At 44.0% G+C, this 27,868-nt stretch overlaps 2 protein-coding genes across 2 annotated transcripts; both read right to left on the minus strand.

The window, feature by feature from the left end:
- Nucleotides 1-27,695, minus strand: cables2b (Cdk5 and Abl enzyme substrate 2b). The gene is made up of 9 exons (XM_076984310.1): nucleotides 26,769-27,695; nucleotides 20,094-20,186; nucleotides 18,642-18,719; nucleotides 15,810-15,918; nucleotides 14,611-14,761; nucleotides 7,810-7,904; nucleotides 6,405-6,511; nucleotides 4,951-5,155; nucleotides 1-2,638 (listed from the first exon to the last, which is right to left on the minus strand). The coding sequence occupies exons 1-9, from the start codon at nucleotides 27,299-27,301 to the stop codon at nucleotides 2,498-2,500; spliced, it is 1,512 nt and encodes a 503-aa protein (XP_076840425.1). The 5' UTR covers nucleotides 27,302-27,695; the 3' UTR covers nucleotides 1-2,497.
- LOC143485105 (uncharacterized) lies at nucleotides 9,214-11,078 on the minus strand. Its single transcript, XM_076984311.1, has 2 exons — nucleotides 10,031-11,078; nucleotides 9,214-9,884 (listed from the first exon to the last, which is right to left on the minus strand). Exons 1-2 carry the CDS (start codon nucleotides 10,107-10,109, stop codon nucleotides 9,292-9,294), a joined length of 672 nt encoding a protein of 223 aa, XP_076840426.1. The 5' UTR covers nucleotides 10,110-11,078; the 3' UTR covers nucleotides 9,214-9,291.
- Nucleotides 27,696-27,868: the final 173 nt, after the last annotated feature.

A 27,868-nucleotide genomic window follows, 5' to 3' on the forward strand; every position in this document is an offset into this window, starting at 1 on the left:
TGAAATCTTAAAATATATTTTCAAAGTGCTCTTTTGTAGTATATTGTACAAACAAAAACACAGTACTCCTCATATAGGTAAAATACATATGACAATATGCAAACGTTACAGGAAAAGGCAATTAACAAGGACATTGAGTCAAGTGGAAAAAATATATTTTGCTAAAGAAAAAAAAAACAGTGAGAAGCTTGCTCATTCTATTTCTAAAATGTAGTTTGCACATGATTTTAGAAAAGGGGAAGACTAAATAAGACTATTAAACAGAAGACTTGTGAAACAGGCTTCACAATTTCCTGTACCTCTACAGCAAGCCCTATACGACCCTCTGCTGGTTCTGTGATGCATCTGCTCTGTGTAGCAGGAATGGTGCTGCACCAGGCAGGCTGAAGAAACCAGCAGACTGCAGGAGCTGCTGAATAACTTTATAAAGCTTCATAATCCACTACCTGCTTATTGCGTTACTTTACATTATGACAAGTGTGGTGACACAGAAACTGTAGCTGTTGGGGACTGTACTCTACAGAAAAATCACAGTGTAGCGCTGCACTAACTATCCCGTCCAGGTTTGGCTTTCAGTCTTTTTTTCCCCTCCCGTTTATGAATCAATTAATTCTCTCAGGCACTTACTACTCTATGAATATCTCTCCAGGTAAAAATAGGGCAAATATGCCTCAGTCAGAAAGACTGCTTCCTGGAAGTTCATTAGTGTGCTAACGTTAGCTTTCTTGCGGTCACATGGTTAAGTCATTCTTTACAAAAAAAAAGAAGATCAAATGATTGTGTGTATATCTAATATGACATAAGTGCAGATAAATGCAGACTATCATGAATTTGGCATATAGCCTGAGAGGGGAAACAAAATGACTTCCATGAATTCACCTTTTCCCCAATGATGTCATACATATGGTAATTACCATTGTTTACCACAAGTTCAATGGCATTTGAAGTTCAATGACCTACGATTGTGAACACCGGTTCTTTTTTTGCAAAGATACCACAAACTACTGCATAATGTGAAGAATCATGGGCAGAAAGTGAATGTTGTCCCAGTTCCTTTGAGTCCTGTTAGAAGACTGACTGTCCCCACTAAGCACTCTGTTATATGCATTTACCACAAACACCAGGGAGTCAGAACAAGGGCATCTATGGGACTGTTTTTGATGATCCCTCACTAGGACAATATTTCTACACTACAGCATAAATACACACCACCCCACTAAAGTGCAAACATTCTCAATTTGCTGTAGTCTCTGAAAATCACAGTATCTATGGTAGGAGCATACAACATTCTAAAATATATATTATCAAATTTTGTCATTGTGATGATTATAGAAAAAGACACATATATGCACCATATTTGATAGATTATTGATACTGTAAATAATCACAAATTCAATAAACAAAATCTGGAAAGCAGAAACAATAATAAAAAAAAGCTAACTTGATATTAACACAAACACATACTGAAGAAACATTCTTTCACTCTCATTTTGGTGTTTTTTGCTATAAGCCAATCATAGATGAGCTATAAAATGGCACCATCTTTCACACTGACAAGCAAAGTAAATCACTTCATAGTGATAAGGCTATCAGAAGCTCACAAGAGCTACTTTCACCACTAAAAGTTTCATCTTGTGGAGGATGAGTCAAAGCAAGAAGAGAAAGTATTTCAATTACTATAAATTACGATTACTTACAGTATAGAGTAAATGTTTTGATTTTTGTGCTTTTTTTCTGTGTATACCAGTGGAGGAGGAAGTAACGACCAGTGTGTGTCCACTAGTTATTGCACATAGAACACAGTAATGCAGTTCCTTATTGAAGGCAGAAATGTATGAAAACTCATGGAACCATGATCAATAGCATGGCAAACAGAGTTTTAGGGCACAGTCCATGTTTTAAGTAGTTTTACAAACACTGAACTAGAACATTGAAGCACAGTAAATGTGCTTTAGTTTGAATCAGCTCTAATGTAGAGCAAATAGTTTCCCAATCAGAGCCTTCTTATACTTCTTGAAAGTCTCAACACAGACCACTGTCAAATACTGCCCACTAGTGGGACAGTGGTGTAGTACAAGTGTAGTACAATTCATACATTGCGTAAAATTATACACATTATCACCATTAATAGGTTAAAAGCAGGAATGCCTAGAAGTATAATAATTTATAGTTACAGTAAATTATATAGGCTGTTTTTCAGTGTGCTTAAAAAAGTTACTTTGTTGTATAATGTCATTAGCGTGCACATACATATAGATGTTGGAAATCTCCCTTGTTATTTGAGTGTTTGGAGTTGATTTAAAGGCCTTAACTAATATTACTGTCATTTAATTTCCCTCGCATGAGTCCCAAAAACAAACACAAAAAGCAAGAACAAATATTCAGTATAACCCACAAGCACTTAGTGAAAACCGCCCCCCCCCCCCCCTTCCCGGAGGCTGGTCTGCATAACATTCACTCAAAGGGGGCCTCTGTCGGCTGGCTGGGGCTGGCAAGCTCAGGACTGCTGCACCAGGCGGCGGTAGTGGGGCATGACCTTGCTCTCAGGCAGGTAGAGGGCCATCTCTAGAGCCACCAGCACATTGAATTCAAAGGCAATCAGCTCCCTCCTGCTAATGCGGAACCTCTCCTCCAGCTTCTGTAAAGAGAAGAGACAGTGAGGGGCAGAGGGTTAGTGAAGGACCTGCAGCGCTCGCTCTGATTGGCTGAGCTTTAAGGGAACATGGGTTTGGAATTCAGCGAATAGAGCTCCAGAGCATGATTATAGTTAGCTGTTATTTAAGCTGTTATTTTAACATCTGTGTTTTCTAGCACTTTGGTGTGTGTAATCTGTGCGGAAATAAAATGAAACAAAATGATTCTGAACTTGTCAACTTTAAGTGACTCAAATCAATGATTATTGTTAACTTAAAAGCAACCTTACAGAAAAGGCTGTTTAATACCCAAAGAACAGGTGCATTCACGCAGACGTATTCACATTCAATACTACTCAAAACGGTAGTTTCAATACAATGCCAAACGCTAACTAATTACAATGTCATATTCAAGCTCTTCTTAACTAAAGTTGACCTTTTCCTATGTGATACTAATGTCATTCATTACTGCGAACTGAACACACACACACACACACACACACACACACACACACACACACAGACACACACAAACACATTCATGTATGTACAGTGGGATGCGAAAGTTTGGGGACCCTTATTAATTTTTCTGATTTACCTTTATAAATCATTGAATGTTTGGATTAAAAAAATTCAGTTAAATATATCATATAGGGGACAAACACATTTGAGAGGTGAAATGAAGTTTATATGATTTACAGAAAATGTGCAATAATTGTCTAAACAAAAATAGGCAAGTGCATAAGTTTGGGCACATTTTATTGATTTCAAAACCTTTAGAACTAATTATTGGAACTCAAATTTGGTTTGGTAAGTTCTGTGACCCTTGACCTCCATACATAGGTGACTCCAATTATAAGAAAGGGCAGTTAAGGGTGGCAATTGTATGTTTTTCTCCTCTTTGCATCTCCTCTGAAGAGCAGCATGGGAGATTCAAAACAACTTTTAAATGACCTGAAAACAAAGATTCTTCACTGTCATGGTTTAGGGGAAGGATACCGCTAAGCTATGTCAGAGATTTCAGCTTTCAGTCTCCAGTATGAAAAACATTGTGAGAAAATGGAAGTAGACAGGTACAGTACAAGCAAAATCTATAAACAGAATAAACAGAAGCGAAGGATGTTGAGAACAGTCAGAGTCAACCCACAGACCAGCACCAAAGACCTACAACATCATCTTGCTACTGATGGAGTCACTGTGCATCGTTCAACTATTCGGCGCACTTTACACAAGGAGATGCTGTATGGGTGAGTGATGCAGAGGAAGCCTTTTCTCCACCCACATCACAAACAGAGCTGCTTGAGGTACGCTAAAGCACATTTGGACGAGCCAGCTTCATTTTGGAGTAAGGTGCAGTGGATTGATGAAAACAAAATAGAGTTATTTGGCCATAACAAGCGCCGTTATGCATGGAGGAAAAAACACATCACTCCAAGAAAACCACCTGCTACCTACAGTAAAATTTGGTGGTGGTTCCATCATGCTGTGGGGCTGTGTGGCCAGTACAGGGACTGGGAATCTTGTTAAAGTTGAGGGACGCATGGATTCCAATCAATATCAGCAGATTATGGAGACCAATGTCCAGGAATCAGTGATGAAGCTGAACCGGGGCTGGATCTTCCAACAGGACAATGACCCTGAACACTGCTCAACATCTACAACCACCCTAAACACTGCTCAACATCTACTAAGACCCTAAACACTGCTCAACATCTACTAAGACCCTAAACACTACTCAACATCTACTAACACATTCATGTAGAGGAATAAGTAGATCGTTCTGGAATGGCCATCTCAGTCCTCAGACCTGAATATTATTGAAAATCTGTTGTGTCGCTTAAAGAGAGCTGTCCATGCTCGGAAACCATCAAACCTGAATGAACTAGAGATGTTTTGTAAAGAAGAATGGTCTAAAATACCATCAGCCACAATCTAGACTCTCATTAGAAGCTATAGAAGCGTTTAGAGGCTGTTATTTTTGCAAAAGGAGAATCTACAAAATATTAAGTTAAGGGTTTTTTTTGGGTGCCCAAACTTATGCACCTGCCTATTTTTGTTTAGACAATTATTGCACACTTTCTGTAAATCATATAAACTTCATTTCACTTTTCAAATATCACTGTGTTTGTCCCCTATATGATATATTTAACTGAATTTTTTTATTCAAACATTCAATGATTTATAAAGGTAAATCAGGAAAATTAACAAGGGTGCCCAAACTTTCGCATCCCACTGTATGCATGTGTATTGATTCCTTCTCCTAGCAGTTTGCTTGTATAACTCTTTGATCAGTCCTTTCTGTCTTGTTTGCACTCACGTCGATCAGCTGCTTGACCTCCGGTTTCCGGAGGTCACTGCTGATCTTGGCGGCCAGCAGGAGGCAGGCGGCGGCCACCAGCTTGCGGTTGGCCTTGCTCAGACGGCCCTGCAAGACCAGCTTCTCGAAGTAAGCAAAGGCCATGGCAACGGAGCTCGGCTGCAGGCCACACTCCTCTCCGGCTACCCGGATCTCTCTCTTCAGGCTGGCATTGACGCGCCGGGACCAACAGACACAGACAGACAGACAGAAATGAAAACACGCCTCATATTATTTATTCACCTCTAATGGCATCTGTGTATTCTTTGCTTCTGCATATTTTGAGCTAATCCATCTTCATGCTGTATCATTCTGAAATTTAAAGTCTTTAATTTAAATTTAAATTTGAAAGACTTTTTTTAGCCCCTGCAAGTTTCTGTGAACTGAATTACAAGTTTTGGGATTAGTGATCTTAATTTGTAAGAGTAGGCATCCTACATCTTGCTCTCCCTGGAAGGGTCAGACTGGTGGCACAAGGATTTTGTTAGTTTGCTTCTCCTCTCGTGGTTTTTCCTTCTCGCGGCCGCATGGCCTCTCTTTTATACTGCTTTTCCCCCGGGCTGCTCGGTGTTCTGCAATGACTTCCCAGTTGTCGATGTAGTCTAACTTCAGGTTGTGTTTGTAGATGTCATGGAATCAGAGCTGGGGTCTCCTGACTCTGGAACGTTCTGGGATCTTGACAAAGAGCATTTTCTTGGGGATGGGTTCAGCATTCATCCAGCTGTGTTGCTTCACACCCATTTGTTCAACCTGGACATAGTGGCGGCTGCCTTGCAAATCCAGTTGCCAACCTCTGCATCTATGGACAGGCAGCTGGACACTGTGGAGCCAATGAAGAGTCTACTATCTCCCGGGTTAGGCCATCAATGGTGATGGCAGGCAGGGGGTCGGTGTCCTTAGCGAGGACCTGGGTGTTCTTCAAGCTCATGGTCAACCTAAAGTCCTTGCAGGCATTTGAGAGACATTCAATGAGAAATGAAAATGCCGTGTCATCCACACACAGCAGCTCTCGAACGAGGACCTTGGTCTTGGCTTGGAGGAGAGTGAGACTGAATAGTTTGCCATTTGCCCTGGTGTGAATGTAGTCTCCATTGATGCAGTCTTGGAAGTCTCACATGCCTGATTATGATTAGTTGAACGTGTGTCTCATCGAGACCTTGTGGAGTGTAATTTACATTCGGTCATACCCAACTCCTTGTAGCACTGACATTTTTCGTCAGGCATGGAGCAGAGTGTGGGGTGATAGACGTTTAGGACCAATGAGAGGGCCAATGAGCAAGCATGTGCTAACTGTGCATGCGAACCTCTCCATGTGCTACAAGCCTAGGAAAACAAATAGGAAAATCCTGATCTGCCCCGGGATACCTCCTCTTGGTGTAGAGACAGTGTGTAGGACTGTGTGTAGGGATGTTTACCTCCTGATCTTGCTGAGTGTGAGCCTGATGTGAGGAAACTTCTCTTTAAAGGTCTCATTCATGTCTTTCTTCAGATCCGACGGTTTCACATACTCGATCACTGTTGTCTGAGAGACGGAGACAGAATGTTGCTGGTGTGTTACTCTCTTGCACCAGCATCGCCAAACGTGTTGGCTCACAAGCTGCAATCAGCAGGATTAAGGTGTGCTTGGTGATTAAGGTGTGTTAAGGTGTACATTCTGACTCTATATCTGCAGGCTTTGTTTGAAGCTCATTCACACAGCACCAAGGCTGTGAGTCACACAGACAGCCATCAAGCCTCTTTAGCTGTGTATGCATGTGTGTGAGAGAGAGAGAGCGAGAGTGAGAGAGATGGAGTGGTACGATTAGTGAAGATACATGGATCAACCCGAATCTGACCCCACAAACACACCTAAACAAATCACTTATGGATTCACTTTAGCAAAGACAGGACAGATGATCGGGGAGGGATGGAGAACAGGAAGTGATCAGGCATAGTAATAGTGTGGCTTCCACACACAGACTACTGCAGAAGAAGTTCCCTTAGACTGCAGACAGCATTCTGCTCTTCCAGTAGGCGTGTATGCACAAAACACCTAGAACCTGGCAATTTCCTTCTAAGGAAAAGTTTAAATATACTAATAATAGTATCATAATATCATAACACACACACCAGCAGCTCTAACAGTCTAAATTAGGGCTGCACAATATACAGGGGGTCCTCGACTTACGATGTTGATCTGTTCCTACATCGCGTCATAAACCGATTTACAGTGCATGTCGGAACATACGTACATACTGTGCGTAAATAACATACTGTAAGCACTTATCCTATCCTAACACAGTAGTTATCAAAAAACACATATAAAATACGTTTAATAATGAAAACAGGAAATGAAATGTTTACGACGCAAAACCACTTAAGTCGAAACAAGGCTTTATACGGTAAATGGGAGATGTGTCGTAACCACGAAACATCGTAACTCAGGACTGGCATAACCCGAGGACGTCCTATATTCTTAATTCGTATATATTCTTAATGGGTTAGTAATTTGTGATGAGATCATGGAAGGCTTTAGTATGTAAATTAATCCTCTAACAAATCACTCTTTAGTTTCTGTCTGTGTTGTGTGTGTGTACAGTGAGCATTCTGTGCCAGTGTGGGCGTTCCAGATAAGGGATACAAGGATGTGTGATAAACTGACAAATGTAAATAGTTTTGGTCAAAACATTGCAGGCCCCAGCATGAATGCCAGCAACCAAGTACAGTTAATCAGCACAAGCAGCCCCTAGTTTGTTCATCCCATTGCCAAAGTGCTATTCACCTGATACTCTTCACATCACAACAGCAACTCCAAACCTCCCCTCCCTCCCTCCAACTCACCATATAGGAGGCAAATATCAGGACTCTCTTGTGCTTCCCGCAAGGCCACTGTGGATCACTCAGTAGGTTGGGATCATAATCACCGTCATCCAGACCTGCAAAAGACCACACATAGAAACACCTTCGTGAATGCTGCATGTTGCATTCAATAGGGGTGCCTGTTTATGCTGGTGTAGTTGTGTATCTATCTGGGAGCTGGACAGATTTGTAAACTTGTGCACTTAGGTTAGTTCTGTAGTAACGCTAAAGAAATGTAGTATCCAGAAGTACAAATTAGGTTATATTGGAGTTAGTGGTGACAGTCTGGCATGGTTTTCTAACTCTCCAATAAGGTGTAGCATGTAAATGTAGCTTTCTGTCTCAGTTATGCCTTGTGTCTAAAGGTGTTGTCTAGTTATATGGTATAACCAGAAGGGGCCTTGCTCCCTGCCAGTTCTGAAATTACCACTAGTGATGGCACCAAACTTGAGCGGGTTATGGTTTACAAAACTGTAGTAATTTGGCTTGCATTGTCCTTCTTGCACCATGTCACCACATTGTAGTCAAAATTTAAGGCAAACTTTTCGAATTTTCTATGTAGCAATTATTCCTCCTTTACAACTGTTACCACACGTACAATTGTCCATATGACCATCATTCCCATGTTTCATTATAGTGACATCATTTAGACATCTGCATGCAAAGGCAACCTTAAGAAGCTGGACAGCATTCATCATTTTGCTATTTGATTTGTAACAAATGACCCTCTTGAACACACCATTGCTCTCTGTGTTATCTATCATCACGGCCCTCTCTGCACAGTCATCATAACACCCACTGGTTTACACTGCTATATAAAACTCATCTTGCATATCCACTACTTTCTTTAAGTCAGTTTTTGCAGCAAGTCTTGGACAAGTATGAGTTCTTCTCTTTACAAGTGTGCTCTGCACTTACAAGGCAGCCATTGTAAAAAAGAATTAGTTCTTAAATGTCTTGCATGGTTAAAACCATTTAACCATTTAAATAACCATTTAGCTTGTGTTGCATCTGTGTACTCAGATTCATCATGTTGAAAAATTTGTGTACAGTCTACACATCTATACAAAAGACCTTTCCCCAGTAAATGGGCAGTCATGGCCTGGTGGTAGGGAACTGGTCTTGTGACTGGAGGGTCGTGGGTTCGATTCCCAGACCTGAGGCCGTGACTGAGGTGCCCCTGAGCAAGGCCCTTAACCCTCAATTGCTCACTTGTATAAAAATGAGATAAAAATGTAAGTCGCTCTGGATAAGGGCGTCTGCCAAATGCCATAAATGTAAATGTAAATACATGCCTACATAGATTTAGAGAACCTGTTTATGGTAAAGAATAACATTCTTTGTTCAGTTTTTTCAGAAAAGAGGTATACAATACTTGTGTAGAACTGAATGCATCTATTTTTAATAAGGTAAGAAATGTAAAACAATCAAGAAAAATATGGAAGACTCCGATCCCAAAGGCCCTCAGACACAGAAGCCCATCTCTGCAGCCAGATCCAGAATGTTTGGGATCCCCTCCAGCAGGTCTAGAATGGGCTCTGAGAAGATCACTTCTCCTGTCTTAGTAATGGCAGCATGAAATGTATCCGGCTCCTCACAGAGGACGTTCAGACGAGGCCTCTTGCTGAGAGTTTGAGCCTCACCAGCCTGAGCCCCCAACCCCAAGTTGGAGACATAGAAGGCCTCCCTCTTTCTCTTCCTCATATTAGATAAGAGTTGAGTTGTCCTCTGATGCCTGACAGCTTTCTCAATGCGGATGTTGTTGAAGGCCGCACGATATTGCTCCATGTAGGACAGGTACGAGGTGTGGCTGTGTACTTTCCAGTCCCAATAGAGCGGAAGACATTGAGGATGCTGCTGGCAGAGCTGCTGCCAGTAGAGGTGCAGTCTGTTGTACTCCTTTAAGTAGGGGTCCTGTAAGTAGAGCTGCTGCAGGTACAGCTCCTGGTCAGCATAAGGATCCTTTAGGCTGTCAGGCATCTGAGGACACTCGGTGACATAACCACCATCCCCAGTAAAGACAGGCACCGGCAGTATTGAGAGCCAGGGGTTTGCACCTGTTATGGACACACATGACATGATACCAAAGACTGGTATTGAATATTCTTTTATGAATAAGCTTAAGGAAATCCATACTGACAAGCATTTACTAAATTTAGTGTCTTATATACAAGTATAAAATGATACAAATATTTTGTCTCACCATGAGTGGTAAAATATGTCTCTCTGAAGTGTACCTGCCCAGGCTCTGGCAGGTCAGTTCTCCGGAGGTAACAATTCATTATTCAGATGAAAAATGGACAAATATATGATTGGAAATCGCAAAGCAAAATCACATACAACCAGTTGTGAGCTTTTCAGCACGGAAACTGAGCTTCAAACATTACACCTTCCCTACCAAACATTCTAAACCAAACATTCTAAACCAAACATTCCGAAGTTGCTTAGCACATGTTTGCAATTTTTTAACCAAAGAAACTAAACCAGCCAGGCTGCTACAATAACCTGACGCAGCCTGGCTGGTACCTGCATGGTTCTTAAACATTTTCCAAGGTCAAATTCAAGCACATTTGTGGTCCATTTTTAATATTTTCCAGCTTCTTACAGCTGTAGTGAATTACACCTTTATACAAATACACACATCCTCAAAATGATTAATTCACTTTTTTCACATTAAAAGAGATGGTACTGTGTTTGGTAACAGCAAAAGTAAATGTTAAAATAGATGGTAATAAATGTTAAAATAGATTTAATTTTGGTAAAGATTAGCCACCAAGCAAGCATATATTGGTAGTTTAATGGTAAAGGTAGTTATTTTCAAAATGCACTTAATGTCTTCCCATTGTCAGGTTTTGCGCTGGAATTACAATGCTTATATTTCTAACGTAATACAAGCAACTTTTAGTCAGTTATAAATTCTAGCATTTTCAAATGCTTTAGGCAGAATTCCAGCACTTTTCAACCCTGAACCCTGGGAGTCATTCTTATTTGTTTAGTTTGGAAAAAAAAACTGAATAACAAAAAACAGATGTCATCAGCTCAAGATGTTTTTGTATTCTTTTGTGAATATACATTCATGAGTCTAGTCACTGTAAGTCTTCTCAATAAAAACACATGCAGAATGAAAATCTGCAGACAATTTTTCAGACAGCATGTGAAGGCAGTGCAGGGCATGTGTGTATGTGAAAAGAACCATCACGTTTGTTGACTTCATAGATGCGCTGCTTTCAATAATGGCACAGAAAAACATGTCGTCATACACTAATTCAGGAAAACAGCTGTTGAACACACACACACACACACACACACACACACACACACACACACCTGGATTCAAAAACGAATTCCTCAGTGCAGGTTGCCAAGTATTCCCTCCCAAAGGATTGTACTTCAGATTCAGGAAGTTAAAATCCCTCCCAATAATTTTGGTCCAACTGCCTGGCTTGCTAATTGGCTCAGACCAGTGAACTGAATTAAGAAGTAAGAGTTTCTGTTTCTGGTGACGATCTGATCTCTTGTAACTATATAATTCAGTCACTACTAACACATATGTCTTATGCTTAATAACTATATTATTAAGCTTGTAGGTTAAGATGTAAATTCCCTTCAGATTTGATTTAATAAGTTCTGAGAAAAAAGATATTGAAAGAAGGATTTGTCAAGAAAATGAAGAGTAAAGAGACAAGAAGAAAGTGTGTTGGCTTATTCTGAGCTGAAATCAGCTGAACTGAACTTTTGATCTGTGTTGGATTGCTGTATATGACGTGTTCTCATCCATACTACACATACACAAATAATTTTGAGAAAATGCTGGAAAATAAACTTATCAAGTACTTACAAGGCCATATTGTAGATTGACTGACCTAGTAAATATACATCACACGTAGTACAATAAACCAGTTGGACCGTCACATGTATCCCACCATGTGTCAAACACCATGTGAACAGCAGATATGAAGACTTCCTCTTCAATCTACTATCCAAACATGTCTGATTATTCAAAGCAAACAGACATATTACAAAGTGCAGCATTCAGCTTCTTTGGTTCTCATTATAAATCAGTGAAATGAAGTTTGTCTTTCGCAAAACCTTTTGAACAAGTGTCATCACCTAAAGAGGCATAATTCCCTTTTGGGAACAACAACACAAATAAAAATGAGCCTGCCAGTTGTTTGTTTATGGTATTAGTGTTTTGTTATTGTTTGATGCTGGATTAAACAAAATATCGAGGTCGGCCTAGTTTCACCAGACCAACATCCAGCACAATACACTTTTCAACAGGGTCACACTGTTTGGTAATCTCCTAAGGGAGGACAGGATCTAATATGCTGCAAAAATTGCCAAAATATTATATTATTATTATATAATAATAAATTATATTAATAATATTATATGTTTGATGCACATTTCAAGTAATAAATAAGTATTTAGATAATTGTAACGTTGCAGAAGCAACGGAGCGAGGAGACGGACACAAATGCAGAGATGAGCGAGATTTAATGCAGGGAATACCAAAACCGGAGTCGAAAGAACAGGCAGGGGTCATAACGTAGGGGCAATCAGAACACGAAACACGACTTGACATAACTCAGGACTAGGAAAACAAAACACGGGTAAAACGTAGAATAACTAAAACAAACAGATAACACAGGGCAACTGGGCAGCAAACGGGGAGTACTCACGAACAACAGGATGACTGGCATGAACGGAGAAACACGAAAGCATGGGTAACAGGAGCACGATACAGACTGAACAAAGCAGAAGCCGACTGGTAGACAAACAAAACCATGGATACTAGACAGGGGGAATACTGGGACTTTTATACAATGACATTTAACGAGGGACAGGTGATGGCAATAACACTGGGGCGTGGCAACAAACAAGGAATAAACGCGACAAACGAGCAGGGCGGGACAAACAGGCAGGGAACATGGACATGAGGGAACCCAGAGTGACAGCTACGAGAGGGGGCGTTGCCCTACGTGACAATAATAAATTAAGATAAGCAAGATGAATGTAATGTAATGGACCGCAGTGTCTGAGTTGCTGAGCAGGTATATGTCACCTACAGGAACTGAAGCTCCACCTCCACCAAACACATTTCTAAAGGTTTAAGCCCCGGCAATGAAGCTTTTTGGGGCAAGAAAAAGATAACATGTCTGTAAACAGTATTTAAATGTGTCTTAAGAGATTAGCTGGATTTCTGCACGTTGGATTTCTGCATGTACAAAACCCCATGGACCGCACAATATCTTGGTCTTTGTGCAAGTGTTTTATGGATAGGTTTTCCTGGCAGAGAGTTTTTTCTGAGCGTTGTGTTGTGGTGGTACAGGTCCTGACACAGCCCAGTTTTCATGTGCTCTCAATCACTCAGGCAGCTCTCATTCCTTTGAGTCATCGATCTAGAAACATCTCAAAGGATCAACAAGCAAAGCTGTCCATGGTGAAAAAGTAAATATAAATACATTTCTTAATATTAAAGTTTTGTGGTTTATTTTGTATTCTTTTATAAAAAACTTAAATATTAATAAAACATTACATTATGGTCAAAATAGACCATAAATAAATAGTATTGAATGTGATTTCATATGAAAGCAGTGCTATAGAATCTAAAGTCTTACAGGTGCGATTAGAATGCGTTCCCATTAAGACCTAAGAAGCAAAAATTGATTGTCTCCACACGTTTGACAAATCTGAACACACCAGATTAACAATAATTACACTAATCCCATCACCATAGCTACCCACCTTACGAACATGTGAGTGTGAACATCTCCAACAAAGCATCCAGCTGCCGATAACGAATCATTCTTGAATGCAATACACCTAACAATCTGTTTAATGGGAGAACAATGATATGTCTCTATAGGCAACAAGGTGCTCATCACTGTTCTCGCTGGTAACCACTCCGTTAGCTAGCAACCTATGAACACATGCCATTCAGATAAAAGCTCTGTAACAGGAAGTCAGTGAATAGCCCTTGACCAGACCACACCGCTAGACAGCCCAGTGCGAGAAGTGTGTTTGAAGTCTGCATATAAAGAATCTGGAATTTTATGTGTTGTGTGTAAGGCTCTTCCATATTTCATTCAAGTACTTGGTCTGCCTACAAGTGCCCTGACAGTTACGCACAGACACACACAGTAAGAGCGGAGATGGGTCGTGTTAATGAAGGGTTGCTAAATAAAGGGTATGGATGCAGAGAGCAGCAAGAGCTGTGTTAATGACCCCTCCAGTGTACAAGAAGACAGGATTTGCCCAGCGCACGTGTGGGTCCTGGCTGAGATGTTAACGGGCAGCTGGGGCAGTGGTCTTCCTCCTTCAGTGAGTCACGCAGCACATCTGGGCCTTATTTCCAGCTCTGTGTGTCTGTGTGAGTCTCACAGTGTAATGGCCACCAATATGTGTGTTATTGAAGGTCACGCGCACACACACACACACACACACACACACACACACACACACACACACACACACACTCCTAAAGTATTTCAATCTGTTTCGGGTCACAAAAGGATCAATGAATCTCAAATCTCAGATGAACCTGCCACAGTGAGGGGCAGTGTAAGCCAAGGCTGGACAGGGCCAAGCTTGCTCCCAGGAGAGTGATGTAGCATGACTGTGTACATGAGACACATGAATATATCATAGCCAACTGTGCGTGTGTGTGTGTGTGTGACACTGCAGTCCAGGCTGATTTGGCTGATGCAGCAAAAATGTGTTTTTTCACATGTGTGTGTGTGTGTGTGTGTGTGTGTGTGTGTGTGTGTGTGCGCGTCATACCCAGGTTGAGGGCCGCTGTGCTGCTCAGCCGTGAGGAAGGGTAGCTCCGTTGGATGCTGTTTCTGGAGTAGGGCATCTGCAGAGACATCTCTGGCGCTTGTTCACAAACCAGGGCATTCGTGGGGTACAAGAACTGGGCGTAGGATACAGTCTACCACACACACAAACACACACTCATTAATTCCAGCCATAAACGTCATCCAATTCCAGAGAAACAGGATATTACAGACAGATGTCCTTAATCAGCTGTGCAAGCAAGGTGCAAGATTAAATTACATTACATCTTTAACATTCACAACATTCATCGCATGGGGTTCTAAAGTTCTAAAAGTATAAATCAGTTTTCTTGGAGATTCCTATCTTCAATGCTGCCATAGCAATAGCAATGACCTTTAGTATGAGATGATGTCTTTGCTTGTACTTTACCTGTTCAGATATGAACAGCAGCTACAATAGCAATTGATCCTTTTGTGTTGGTTAGCATTCACTTTTCCGCATGCATTACTACAGGGGTTGTCTGCTGTGTTTCTTGTTAGATGATCAGCTTCACATTGGAATAGCCAGGAGAAGTCCTGCTGATCATCGGGTTGAAAACCTTTGAGCTCTGAGAACTTTGTGTACTTCCCTACAATTCCCATGCATCATCACCCATGGGCAACACGGTGGCTTGGTGGTTAGCACGTTTGCCTCTCAGCACTGGGGTCTTGGGTTCAAGTCCCTATCTGAGTGGAGTTTCCATGTTCTCCCTGTGTTGCGTGGGATATGTTCAATAAAAAGTAGTGTGTGTGTGTGTGCGTGCTTGTATGCCCAGTGGTGGATGGTGCTCTGTCACTAGGGTCTGTCACTAGGGTCTGTCCTCTCTCCCCTTCCTGCAACCCATTCAGTCCCCCAGGGGGCTGTGGCTTCCGGTAGAGAGTACGCTGTGTGCAATTGCCTGCCGCATCTCGCCGGTGTGTGTGTGATTGGTTGTCTGTGACTTGTACCTGTGTTAAATTGTAAAGCGCCTTGGGTATTCTGAAAGGCGCTATATAAATTGAACATTCATCATCATCATCATCATCATCGTGTCACCATGAAGCACGTCAAAATGAAATGAAGCTGTCAGTACTGAGCAGGGCATTGGTCATGAACACCAGGAAGTGTTCCTCCAATGACAGCTCCTGACAGATGACTGACAGCCGGAGTAATCCAATCCTTACGCTTCCGTACATGCCGAGCTCCACCCCATCCAACCCAGGAAGCGTCTCGAGGGTAGAGGAGATTCCTCCAGAGGAATGTCTCCGCCGTTGGTTGGTCAGTGTTGGGTCACTGAAAAAGAGAAAGACAGAGAAAGAGAGAGAGACACTTCAGAATTCACTCTTTGTGTGCTTTGGTGAGTAATTATGGGTATCACTTTCAGAAGAAGTGTCAATGAACAAAAAGCCAATTCTCTTTTAATTACATCTGGATTAAATTAGTCACACTTAGAATGCATAGGCTGTGCAGGAGAGGAGTTCTCAGGTCTGCTAATAGTTCACCTCTCTTCCTTGTCTGTGTTCAGTCAGCACATTAGGTTCAGTGTCTTGTGTACCATCTACAGCTCACGAACAGCAGCTCTCCACACGATAACACACGTACAGATGAAAACTGACCAGATCTGCTTGATGTTTGAGCTGTCTTGATCCACATACAATACCCCCACTAACCATCATCATCATCATCATCACAGATCTGTCATGGCTCCATTAGAGAGAAATAATAAATGTCTCACTCTCCCACTCTCTCCTTGTTTATGGAACAAAACAAGGAGCAAATGGACTACACTCCCCAGAACCTGTTCTCCCCATTCTGGGTTCCAGCGGACAGGTCTGGGAGAAAGCATGGAGGGGAGGGTGGGAAAAGCAGGGAGGTTAGTGACTGGGTCACGTCCTGCTCAGCTCAGTACTGTGGGAAACATTCCTGCTTCAGTCATTTGCACAGGCCCGCCCCTGGATCCCAGGAGGGACGTTCTGCCATCCTGCTCACCATGGGTCCAACACGGTACACAAGTTCTGAGTATCACTCCCTCAGACACTCTCATTTACAGAGAACGAGTATGAAAATAGAAGGTTACGTTCAGAAAGGACTGTGGCAATCTGATGTTTACTTACAGAAAATCCTGGAACAAAGGGGACGTGAGGACAGGAGGGGAGATTGGGGACGTGAGGACAGGAGGGGAGATTGGGGACGTGAGGACAGGAGGGGAGATTGGGGAGGTGAGGACAGGAGGGGAGATTGGGGAGGTGAGGACAGGAGGGGAGATTGGGGAGGTGAGGACAAGAGGGGAGATTGGGGAGGTGAGGACAAGAGGGGAGATTGGGGACGTGAGGACAAGAGGGGAGATTGGGGAGGTGAGGACAGGAGGGGAGATTGGGGAGGTGAGGACAGGAGGGGAGATTGGGGAGGTGAGGACAGGAGGGGAGATTGGGGAGGTGAGGACAGGAGGGGAGATTGGGGAGGTGAGGACAGGAGGGGAGATTGGGGAGGTGAGGACAGGAGGGGAGATTGGGGAGGTGAGGACAGGAGGGGAGATTGGGGACGTGAGGACAGGAGGGGAGATTGGGGAGGTGAGGACAGGAGGGGAGATTGGGGAGGTGAGGACAGGAGGGGAGATTGGGGAGGTGAGGACAGGAGGGGAGATTGGGGACGTGAGGACAGGAGGGGAGATTGGGGAGGTGAGGACAGGAGGGGAGATTGGGGAGGTGAGGACAGGAGGGGAGATTGGGGAGGTGAGGACAGGAGGGGAGATTGGGGAGGTGAGGACAGGAGGGGAGATTGGGGAGGTGAGGACAGGAGGGGAGATTGGGGACGTGAGGACAGGAGGGGAGATTGGGGACGTGAGGACAGGAGGGGAGATTGGGGAGGTGAGGACAGGAGGGGAGATTGGGGAGGTGAGGACAAGAGGGGAGATTGGGGAGGTGAGGACAGGAGGGGAGATTGGGGAGGTGAGGACAGGAGGGGAGATTGGGGAGGTGAGGACAGGAGGGGAGATTGGGGAGGTGAGGACAGGAGGGGAGATTGGGGAGGTGAGGACAGGAGGGGAGATTGGGGAGGTGAGGACAGGAGGGGAGATTGGGGAGGTGAGGACAGGAGGGGAGATTGGGGAGGTGAGGACAGGAGGGGAGATTGGGGACGTGGGGACAGGAGGGGAGATTGGGGAGGTGAGGACAGGAGGGGAGATTGGGGAGGTGAGGACAAGAGGGGAGATTGGGGAGGTGAGGACAGGAGGGGAGATTGGGGAGGTGAGGACAGGAGGGGAGATTGGGGAGGTGAGGACAGGAGGGGAGATTGGGGACGTGGGGACAGGAGGGGAGATTGGGGAGGTGAGGACAGGAGGGGAGATTGGGGACGTGGGGACAGGAGGGGAGATTGGGGAGGTGAGGACAGGAGGGGAGATTGGGGAGGTGAGGACAGGAGGGGAGATTGGGGACGTGGGGACAGGAGGGGAGATTGGGGACGTGGGGACAGGAGGGGAGATTGGGGACGTGGGGACAGGAGGGGAGATTGGGGAGGTGAGGACAGGAGGGGAGATTGGGGAGGTGAGGACAAGAGGGGAGATTGGGGAGGTGAGGACAGGAGGGGAGATTGGGGAGGTGAGGACAGGAGGGGAGATTGGGGACGTGAGGACAGGAGGGGAGATTGGGGAGGTGAGGACAGGAGGGGAGATTGGGGAGGTGAGGACAAGAGGGGAGATTGGGGACGTGAGGACAGGAGGGGAGATTGGGGAGGTGAGGACAGGAGGGGAGATTGGGGAGGTGAGGACAGGAGGGGAGATTGGGGAGGTGAGGACAGGAGGGGAGATTGGGGAGGTGAGGACAGGAGGGGAGATTGGGGAGGTGAGGACAGGAGGGGAGATTGGGGAGGTGAGGACAGGAGGGGAGATTGTTGAGAAACTATGCGGAGGCAGAGGGAGCTGATTGAAGCACTGAAGCACGCTCTGGACCGCAGAGCTTGGTAGAGCAACTAATGAAGCGTTAGTCAAAAGCACCATGAGTGTTTGCTTGTCGTAGTACCTGATGTGGAAGCTCTCTCCATATGGCAACACAGAGAAGGCGGCGCACAGCGATCCCCTAGCACAGACCAGCACGATCCTGCAGTGGAAAAAAAACAAACAAAACCTCTGGACGTTAAAATGCGCAATCGCTCTCCCTCTCTGTGGGTGAGCCGGTGACAGGTGGTGAATCTGCTCAAAAGACCCGCTACACCCTCGAGGTTAACAGTTACACAGCACGACTGCACGTGCCACTGTGGCTGTGCAGTGGAGATCAAACGCCACATCTCCACCACACACACACACACACACACACACACACACACACACACACACACACACACACACACGAGTCACAGAGCTATGCTGGAACTGATCTCTATCACTCCGCACCTTACTCGCACGCTCTCTCTCTTTCACACACTATCGTGACTGTTGCCATTACCAATTGCATTTGCCACTGTGACCATATTATCTTTTGCCGGTAGTTAAAAATAGTTTATTATGGGTAGAGTAGGCCAATAGCCAGTGGAAAATATCTTATCAGCCTATCGGAGTCACTAATTCCCCCTTCCTCCTATTACGCTGAATAGGACATGTGACTGTGCGCATGTATATGTATTTTTTTTTTGTGTGTGTGTAAAAAAAAAAACTCAAGAAGAAAAAAACTCTCATGGAAAAGCAGGGCGTGTGTGGGACTGTTTTATAATGAGTGTGTAATAAACACAGCAGTTGTTCCTCAGCAGAGAAGAGTCCCTTCGGGGAGGTGGGTGGCTGGGAAGCAGCATGAAAAACTCTCAACCGCAAATCTCTCTCCGCGAGCCCCAACCCTCTCTCCACTCCCCCAGCCCTACAGGGTGGACAGGCCCTCCAGCAACAGGAGAGGTGACTGAGCGCTGCCCTAGAGGCACTCTGCACTGAACCTGCCCCCCCAGGTCCTCTCATAACCAACCAAGGTCTAGCCCTGATCTGAGACTTCAAAGTCTTGCTTTAAATGTTATTCATATATATCATTCTCGTCACAGGTGTGTCACAGGGCAGACTCTTTTGGGGAGTTCTAGAAGTTCCAGGGCCTTTTTACGAAGGGCCTTGTGGGCTCTGAGTCAGCCTGGTCGACTATGTCTATGACAGTCCTTCCCAGGCCCAGAGGTCAGGGTTCATGACATTTTGCATTTTTGCTTCTGTCTGAAGTAAGTGATATGGCTCATCAGCTAATTAGCAAGCACTCTGCGAATCGAGTTATGGAGTTGGGAAAACGCAAAGCATGTTATTGCTGTGACTCAGAGCTTGATCTACAGGATATCAGCCCTCACCTACTGAACTCAAACAGTAATAGCAAAAACTAGAGGTAAAACTAGAAATACACACAAAAATTCCTATAAAATACTGTACAGGTTATGATCAAATCACATGAACCTCAAAATAAAGGGGATAAAGCAATTCCGGATATGAAGAGGAGAACGCACGCATATACCTGCTACCTCTGGTGTCATACTGTCGCATACTCTTAATGAAGTGAACCTTCTTCAAGGGGCGTGGCCGAGAGGAGCCAGACAGGTTACGGGTCCTGAGAGAGAGACAAAGAGATAGAGTGAGACAGACAGAAAGAAAGAGAGAGGCAGACAGAGAGAAAGAGAAAGAGAGAGATAGAAAGACAGAGAGAAACAGACAGAGAGCAAGAGGGATGGAGAAAACAAATCTTATTGTTTAAGAGCATCAAACACAAATGAACAGCCTTTGCACAGCATGTCTACATGTGCTTTTAGGGCTGAGGTGTTTCTAATGTATGGAGGGCAGGGGTGTTGTAGAGCGCTTTTCTCTTCTCTGTGGGAATCGCTCAATGCACCTAATGAAACAGGCAGCTGCGTGCTGCTGGTTCACTTCAGCTCTAACAGATACTGGACTGGGGGCAGCAGACAGTGGGGAGGAGAGGTTATGTGACCCTTTCCTCCATCATATGCTTTTGTATCTGTCAAAAAGCCTTTATTGCATTCAGAACAGATACTCTGGAAAGTTTGGCAATAGCACACTATCTGCACACTGATATTACGTTAATAGAGGGGGGTCATACTGGTTATATCCTGTAAAGCCCAGAGTGTGAGTTCTATTTAAAATGTAGTGTCTGCTGTCATGCTGTTAAAAGCCTCACCAGAGCCTAATGTCACCCCTTTCTGACTGTGTGATGTTCTCCATAAGATCTGGGCAGAGCACCTTTCTCTATATAGACATGTTACACAACAGTAAAAACCATGTTACACAATACGAAAAACCGCGTTACACAATCGGCATGTTGGGCACTGCTCTCTCCTGCCAAGCCCTTCATCTGTTCGGCTTCAGGAGCGACCGGTGACCTTAATGGCCCACACGGGTCAGCAGCATGTGTTATCCGAGCCAGACAGGCAAGGGAGGACGCGTCTGGTGAGAGGGAGGAGAGAGAGCCGATGACTTCCTCTCTCGGACATCAGAAGCGCGACCGGTTTCACACCGGTCAGCTGAGGATTCTCTTAAATCTCCAGAGCATGGCTCCTATCAGGCCAGCTCAGAGCTCATGCCCCCTTGCCCCGTGTCTGCTTAAATCCTGCCGTCGTCCTGCTTCCGGTACCACAGTGGAGGAGCAGAACCGAGTGGGATCAGAGCCAGAGGAACAGGCCCACGTGTGGACGCATCAGGAACGCGGTGGTATCGGTCATGGTGATTGGCAGTGGTGAATCGCTTGCCTTCTCCTAATATAATCAAATGAGTAAGCCAGGCGCATCTGTCTGTCTAGATATGCACACCGAGGCCCCTGCCTTCAGTCTGCATGACTGCAACCACGAACGGCTGCTCGCCGAAACCGAAGCTACTTTTGTACTATAGATTGTGTCAGTCAGTTTGTCATTTTTTTCTTAAATTGTGCATATCGAATGGTTGTCAGAGAATATAAGTGAATAAATAAGGAAATAAATAAATGAATGAATGCAGCACCAAGGTCTCCGTTGTGCACAGGAGAATACGTCTCTCTTTATAAATTCCTTTTCGCATTGCAGTGCTTCTTAATATGCCAAACTGACCAAGGATAAGCAGGAGTGAAAGGGATTACCGTCCTACCCCGGGATAAGGACATCTCTTGGAATAACATACTCTCAGGATAGGAATGTGTTGTGAAAAGCGCTATACAAATATATTTGATTTGATTTGAATCTCTCTCTCTTCTCAGGTCCTGAATATCTCCATGACTCAAGATGTGGTATGGGTGGTCCCTTAACTGCAGAGCTGGTTATCGCCTTCCCCAGTCCACGTTTGGGGGATTTGGGGCTAAAAAGCCAGCGCTAATCCTCCCGCGACTGTATGCCACGCAGCTTTGAAGCCCAGGTCCTGCTGGGGCCGGAGGACATGCGGCTCACCTCCGTGGACACGCCGTCCCAGAGCTCACACACCTTGTGCTGAGAGCGTCAGATAGGTGTTTGGGTTAAAGTAGCTGGGCCAGTGTGAAGCCAAATCATGCCAGTGCAGAAGGGGGTGGAGCCTGGAGGAGAGGTGGAGGCTCATATATTTTGCGAGGGCCCAGGAATCACTGCGGGGTTCTCGATTGCTCTGGCTTCTTTACTATCAGCCCATGGCTGACATGCTAAAAAGGTCTGTTGAACAAATGATGATGGTATAGCCAAACAAAGTCAGGTGTGATAACGTGGCAGTTCTTAAGATATGAAGTCAAGTGAAGCATGTTAAAATATATGATTAAAGTTATTTACAAAAATCTTTTAACTAAAGTTATTTGTTTTTAGCGCTATCTTCCTGTGGTTACGTTCAAGCTGTTAACCACTGCTCAGAGGAAGTCATTTCACCATCTTACACATATGTACATGCTAAGGTCCCACCCCCAAAGAGAATTGACTGTACAAAGACCCCCACACAGATACACACAACGAATCCAGCAGTGAAGAGCAACTGTTAGCTTATTTATTTGCAGGTCTTGTCTCTCCTCTACCTGACTCTCAATCTCACCTCCTGCAGTGTTGTCTCAGAGCTGCAGTTTGTGCTAATTCATACTGCCGTAAACACTGACTTATTTAAAGAGCCCGTATGCTCAGAGAAGGTGGGAAAAGGTCCTGCATGCTGTTGTGGCATCATGGACCCGAGTCCCGCCCCCTCCCAACCCTGCCTGCTCGGGCAAAGACGTCTGAAACCGCCACACTGGAAAAGTCGCGACCTCAATGCAACGGCGCTGACCTCAGCTCAGAAGAAGGAAATGACGCTCATAACTCATATTCAAAGTAAAAATGTCAAAAAAATTTGAAATACCACGATCTTGTGGTAGAAGTGCGGGGGGTGATATGACAGTTTATACCGCCTTTTTCCGTCAGTTTTATTACTGAGTAACTGAACCAATAACATTACTGGCAGCCATAGTTATATTGGCATTGGAAGAGGAAAAGGATTCCATGTCCAATCAATCACAATTATTAGGTATTAAAAGAGCTCTTCTTTTCAGATTTCCGCAGTTGGCTCAGTGCTGGCCAGGCAGCAACAGTGGAGGGGTGATGTGTTCAGGCCTGCAGAAACTATGTGGCTGGCACACACCACAGGCTGCTGCTCTGGGAGCTTTGATCTCACCGGCCATTTACTAGCATGAGGGACACAGGACACGCAAAATGTCAACCTTCTACCCAGAATTCACCGGCTATGCCCACCCTAAGCCAAGCAGCCACCAATAATAACCACACCCACTCTAAAGAAAGAAAGGGGAAGAGGAGGCTGTGTAGACAGTGACGTGACAGACGACCCCCCCTGCTACTCAACACCACACAGATATCCCTCTCATCAACCTAGGTCATGAGTGCTGGATAAATATAACCATGAGTGTGACTTTCTCACTTCCTTCTGTTAGACAAGTAAACTATTGTCAAGCATAACGAAGTTTGGGCAACATAATGACCAAGTTTGGGCAAACAGTACACACATCATGATGTCATCTGCAATGTTCACTCAGAAGGTTTCTGACCAGGAAGAGGGAGAGTATCCTTTTTCTTAAATGTCCCCTTGCATTCTTTGTTCCCCGTGTAAGGACAGTTAAAGTTATTTTAGTACCTCTCTTGTCTGAATAATTTAAAAGTGTGTTTTCAAACTAAGTTACTAACAGGCTTATCTGTTCAAACAGGGCGTGTAAAACAGGGAGTGCTAGAAAGTCTTTTAGGTAGAACGAATTAATTATGCAGATTCCCTACGTATTTACAAATATAACTGGATGAAGCGAATTCATTATGCAAATTCCCCACATCGTTACCTTTCTGGCGTATTCTGTAATGACATTAGTGACCATTGTTTCATAGCCTGTGTCCGTAAAGGTCACTCTGTTAAACTACCTGCCCTCATTAGTAAAAAACGGATTCTTAAACATTTTAACATTCAAGCTTTTTTACGTGACATAGTTGAGGTCAACTGGAGCAGAGTCAGCCTGATCCCTACGGTAAATGATGCTTGGAATCTATTCTTAGACCTTTTTAACTCAGTTGTTGACAAGCATGCACCTATCAAACGTTTACGATTAAAGAATCGTAATAGCCCTTGGTTTTCCCGAGACTTAGCTGTACTATTACAGCAAAAAAATGCTGCTTGGCGCAAAGCACGCTTGACTGGGTCCCCCCTAGACTGGCTTCTGTTCCGACAGATTCGGAATAAATCTACACAAGCAGTGCGTCAGTCTAAATCTAATTATTACAAGGAGCAATTTAAACGTTGTGGTTCTGATTCTCGTCTGTTCTGGAAAACTGTCAGAGAGTTGGAACATAAACCAGTCGGCACGCCGTCGGCACTAAGATCTGGCGATATTTTAGTCTCTGATAAAAAACGTATGGCGGATATTTTTAATCAACATTTTAGCAATCCTGGTCAGTTTTATGAACCCTTAAATTCTGCTGGGCTGACAAATAGTTTACTGGACTCTCTCCCTATTTCCCCTCCCTTTGCAGCTTCTTCTTTTACCAGGCCCAGTTCTACGTTTACAATTCAGCCCTTCTCAGTATGTGAGGTTTTAACTGAACTGTTGGCACTGGACCCCAAAAAGTCCCCAGGGTTAGATGAGCTAGCACCATTTTTTCTAAATTCTGCAGCTCGTTTTATTGCAGCCCCTGTCACAGATCTTTTTAACTTATCTGTTTGTTCATCTGAATTACCCGCTGATTGGAAAACAGCTATTATCCGTCCTCTTTTTAAAGGTGGTGATCAGGCTGATCCAAACTCGTACAGGCCTATCTCTATTCTGCCATGCTTATCTAAAGTTTTAGAGAAACTCGTAAATAGGCAGCTCACTAAGTATCTCGATGAAAATAATATTCTTTGTCCGATGCAATCTGGTTTTCGCCCAGGCTATGGCTGTGTCACTGCCACCATGAAGGTCCTTAATGATATTACTCATGCATTAGATGCAAAACAATATTGCGCTGCAATATTCATAGACTTAGCTAAAGCCTTTGATTCTGTAGACCATTCCATTCTTCTAAGTAGGTTGGTCAGCGTCGGAGTTTCAGATCATTCTTTGGCCTGGTTTTCTCATTATCTTTCTGATAGGACACAGCAGGTTAGGCTAGATAATTGCCTTTCTCACCCTTTCTCTGTACTTAAAGGTGTTCCACAGGGCTCAATACTAGGACCTACATTGTTCTCTATATACATTAACAACATCTTTCATGCTGCACAAAATTCATTTATTCACCTGTATGCTGATGACACAATCTTGTATGCCACTGGCCCCTCCCCTGCTTCTGTGGAAAAAGGTCTCCAGGACAGTTTTATTCAAATTCAACAGGCTTTTTGTACCCTCAATCTAACGCTAAACTCCTCTAAGACCAAAGTTATGTGGTTTAGTCGAAAAGGGATGGAATCCTCTCCTCCTCTAAAGATCTCATCCATCGAGGGTAAGGTTCTGGAATTGGTCAACACTTATAAATATTTAGGCATTTGGTTAGACAGTTCACTATCATTTTCCCATCATATCTCCATGTTACAATTAAAGATTAAGGCAAAACTTAGTTTTTTATACAGAAATCGTTCTTCATTTACTATAGCGGTCAAACTTATGCTCATTCAAATGACTATACTTCCTCTGTTTGATTATGGTGACATTATCTATCAATCAGCTTCCAAATCCTTGCTTCATAAGTTGGACACTCTATATCATTCTGCCATACGGTTTGCAACAAACGCTCCATTTAGAACTCATCATTGTACGCTCTACTCATCTGTTAACTGGCCCTCTCTGTTCACTCGACGTAAAATTCACTGGTTTACCTTTATCTACAAAACTCTACTTGGTCATTCACCTCCTTATCTATGTAATTTACTGCAAATAGATTCAGCTACATATAACACAAGGTCTTCATCATATATTAAGCTAAAACCTTCTAAAACATCTACTGCTCTAGGCTGTACTGCATTTCAACATGCTGCTGCCAACGACTGGAACAAACTGCAAGAAACCCTAAAATTGGACACTTTTATTTCATTAACTGCCTTCAAGGACTGCATTAAGAAATTACTTATTGATGCTTGTAATTGTTCTTAAATTTTTTATCTTCTTTACTTCTCTTTTTCTTTTTTCTGTTTCTCTTTTCTTCTCAAGTGTCCTGTGGCGCTTGTCAGGCCGCCATTGTAAATAAGAATATTGTTCTTACTGGCTTGCCTGGTTAAATTAAAGGTTAATAAATAATAATAAATAATAATAATTCTCTACATATTTACAAATATAACCTGGATGAAAAGTGCTACAAGCAACATTTAGAGCAAGTGTTACGCTTTTCCTAAAACACGGTGGCCGGTATGAAGCACGAGCTCCACTACAGCGGCGATAACGAATGTAAACATTGTCGCGCGCTCGTCACGCCAGCAACGTGTCTCGCGCTCTGGCTGCTGCTTCGCCTACCACGTTCACGTTTGTTTGAAAGCGTTTCACATGCGATACATATTTTTTTACAGCACGGCAAAGTGACCAGAATACACATTGTTTGTAATAAAACAGTAATAAAAACACAGTTTATTGGGAGTGTAACACGTAAGTCTATAGCACCAGTTTGGTTAAAGTTACAACGAATGATCAGAAGCTGTCAGACCAACGAACCGCATCTAAAAGCCACAGTTCCGACATTGAGCTTCAAAGTGTTTGATAGCGACGCACCTTTGTCGAGAGTCCAATGACGAGTTGCAACTGTGGACGGAGAGCAGTGTCGGGGACTTTCGCGTCCCCAGTGGAGTGGGCTGAAGGCTTGACGGCGAGAGGAGATGCCCCTGCGATGAAATGGACCCCCTTTCGTGCTCGGTCGTGTCCACGTCGGTGCTCCCCACATGACCGTACTCTGCATCGGACGGCAGGACCAGAATTGGGGGAACGTTCAAGATCCCGAATCTGGGAACGGGACACCCGCCACTGCAGCTGGACAGGTTGGGGAAGGGTCCACAAGTACTTGACGCCGGGGTTAGTTCGTTTATTGTGGACCCAATGTCGGCGCCTTCCAGTTCAGCATCTCCCTGGCTCGCAGCGACAGGGTTGTTTATGTGCAGCACTGGACGCCCGTCGAGTGATATATTAGTGAGGAACAACAGCGCTGCTTGTCTTCTTCGCGAATCTCTACTTTTTCGAAGATGCTCTCTATGCAGTTTGCCTGTGCAAGCGCTCGACGTAGTTTGCGTACCGCACGCAGCAGCCGCCATTCTCAAGTGAGGATACAAATTACGCTCCAGGCTTTCTACCCTGGCGCTACGACCCGGTCCACGCCTACTTCAATCTCATTGGCGCGGTGTGAGGAATTATGTTAAATAGACAGAGAATCCCTACATGCGATTGGCCTGTCATGAAACGCTTGAAACAGTATCACATGCGCCTATTAACGGCAAAGTATAAACATCAAAGGACATGGCATATTCCGAGGCGTCTGAATCCGGTAGAGTATAGTAGATTTACCGTACAGTGGTTTTATTATCATTTCTGCCCCATGGTTCCTTTAATGTTGTTCATTGCTTGCTATTCAGCGTTTGGCTAGACATTGAGTGAGCTTAAAAACAAAACCAAGCTGAGGTCATCAAGTCGAATGTCAGAGCAGTTTGAAATGACTGAATAACAAAGTTAAACATATTTCGCCAACATTTACATTAAAAAAATAAAATAATTAAGAACCTTTCAAACATACCCAATCTGAAATGATCACTGGTAGTGTACCCGTCGGTCTGCGACCTGCTCGCAGAAAGCGCACATAGCGTATGATAAAAGTGATATCCGTA

Source organism: Brachyhypopomus gauderio, chromosome 21 (genome assembly GCF_052324685.1).
Source record: "Brachyhypopomus gauderio isolate BG-103 chromosome 21, BGAUD_0.2, whole genome shotgun sequence".
NCBI classification, from domain to species: domain Eukaryota; kingdom Metazoa; phylum Chordata; class Actinopteri; order Gymnotiformes; family Hypopomidae; genus Brachyhypopomus; species Brachyhypopomus gauderio.

Coding starts and splice junctions, on each gene's coding strand:
- LOC143485105 (XM_076984311.1), bottom strand. CDS start 10,109: ATGAATTGTTACCTCCGGAGAACTGACCTGCCAGAGCCTGGGCAGGTA. Junction 9,885..10,030: donor GACATATTTTACCACTCATG/GTGAGACAAAAT, acceptor TGTCCATAACAG/GTGCAAACCCCTGGCTCTCA.
- cables2b (XM_076984310.1), bottom strand. CDS start 27,301: ATGGCGGCTGCTGCGTGCGGTACGCAAACTACGTCGAGCGCTTGCACA. Junction 15,919..18,641: donor GGAGAGAGCTTCCACATCAG/GTACTACGACAA, acceptor TCTCTTTTTCAG/TGACCCAACACTGACCAACC. Junction 5,156..6,404: donor ACACTCAGCAAGATCAGGAG/GTAAACATCCCT, acceptor CGTCAATGCCAG/CCTGAAGAGAGAGATCCGGG.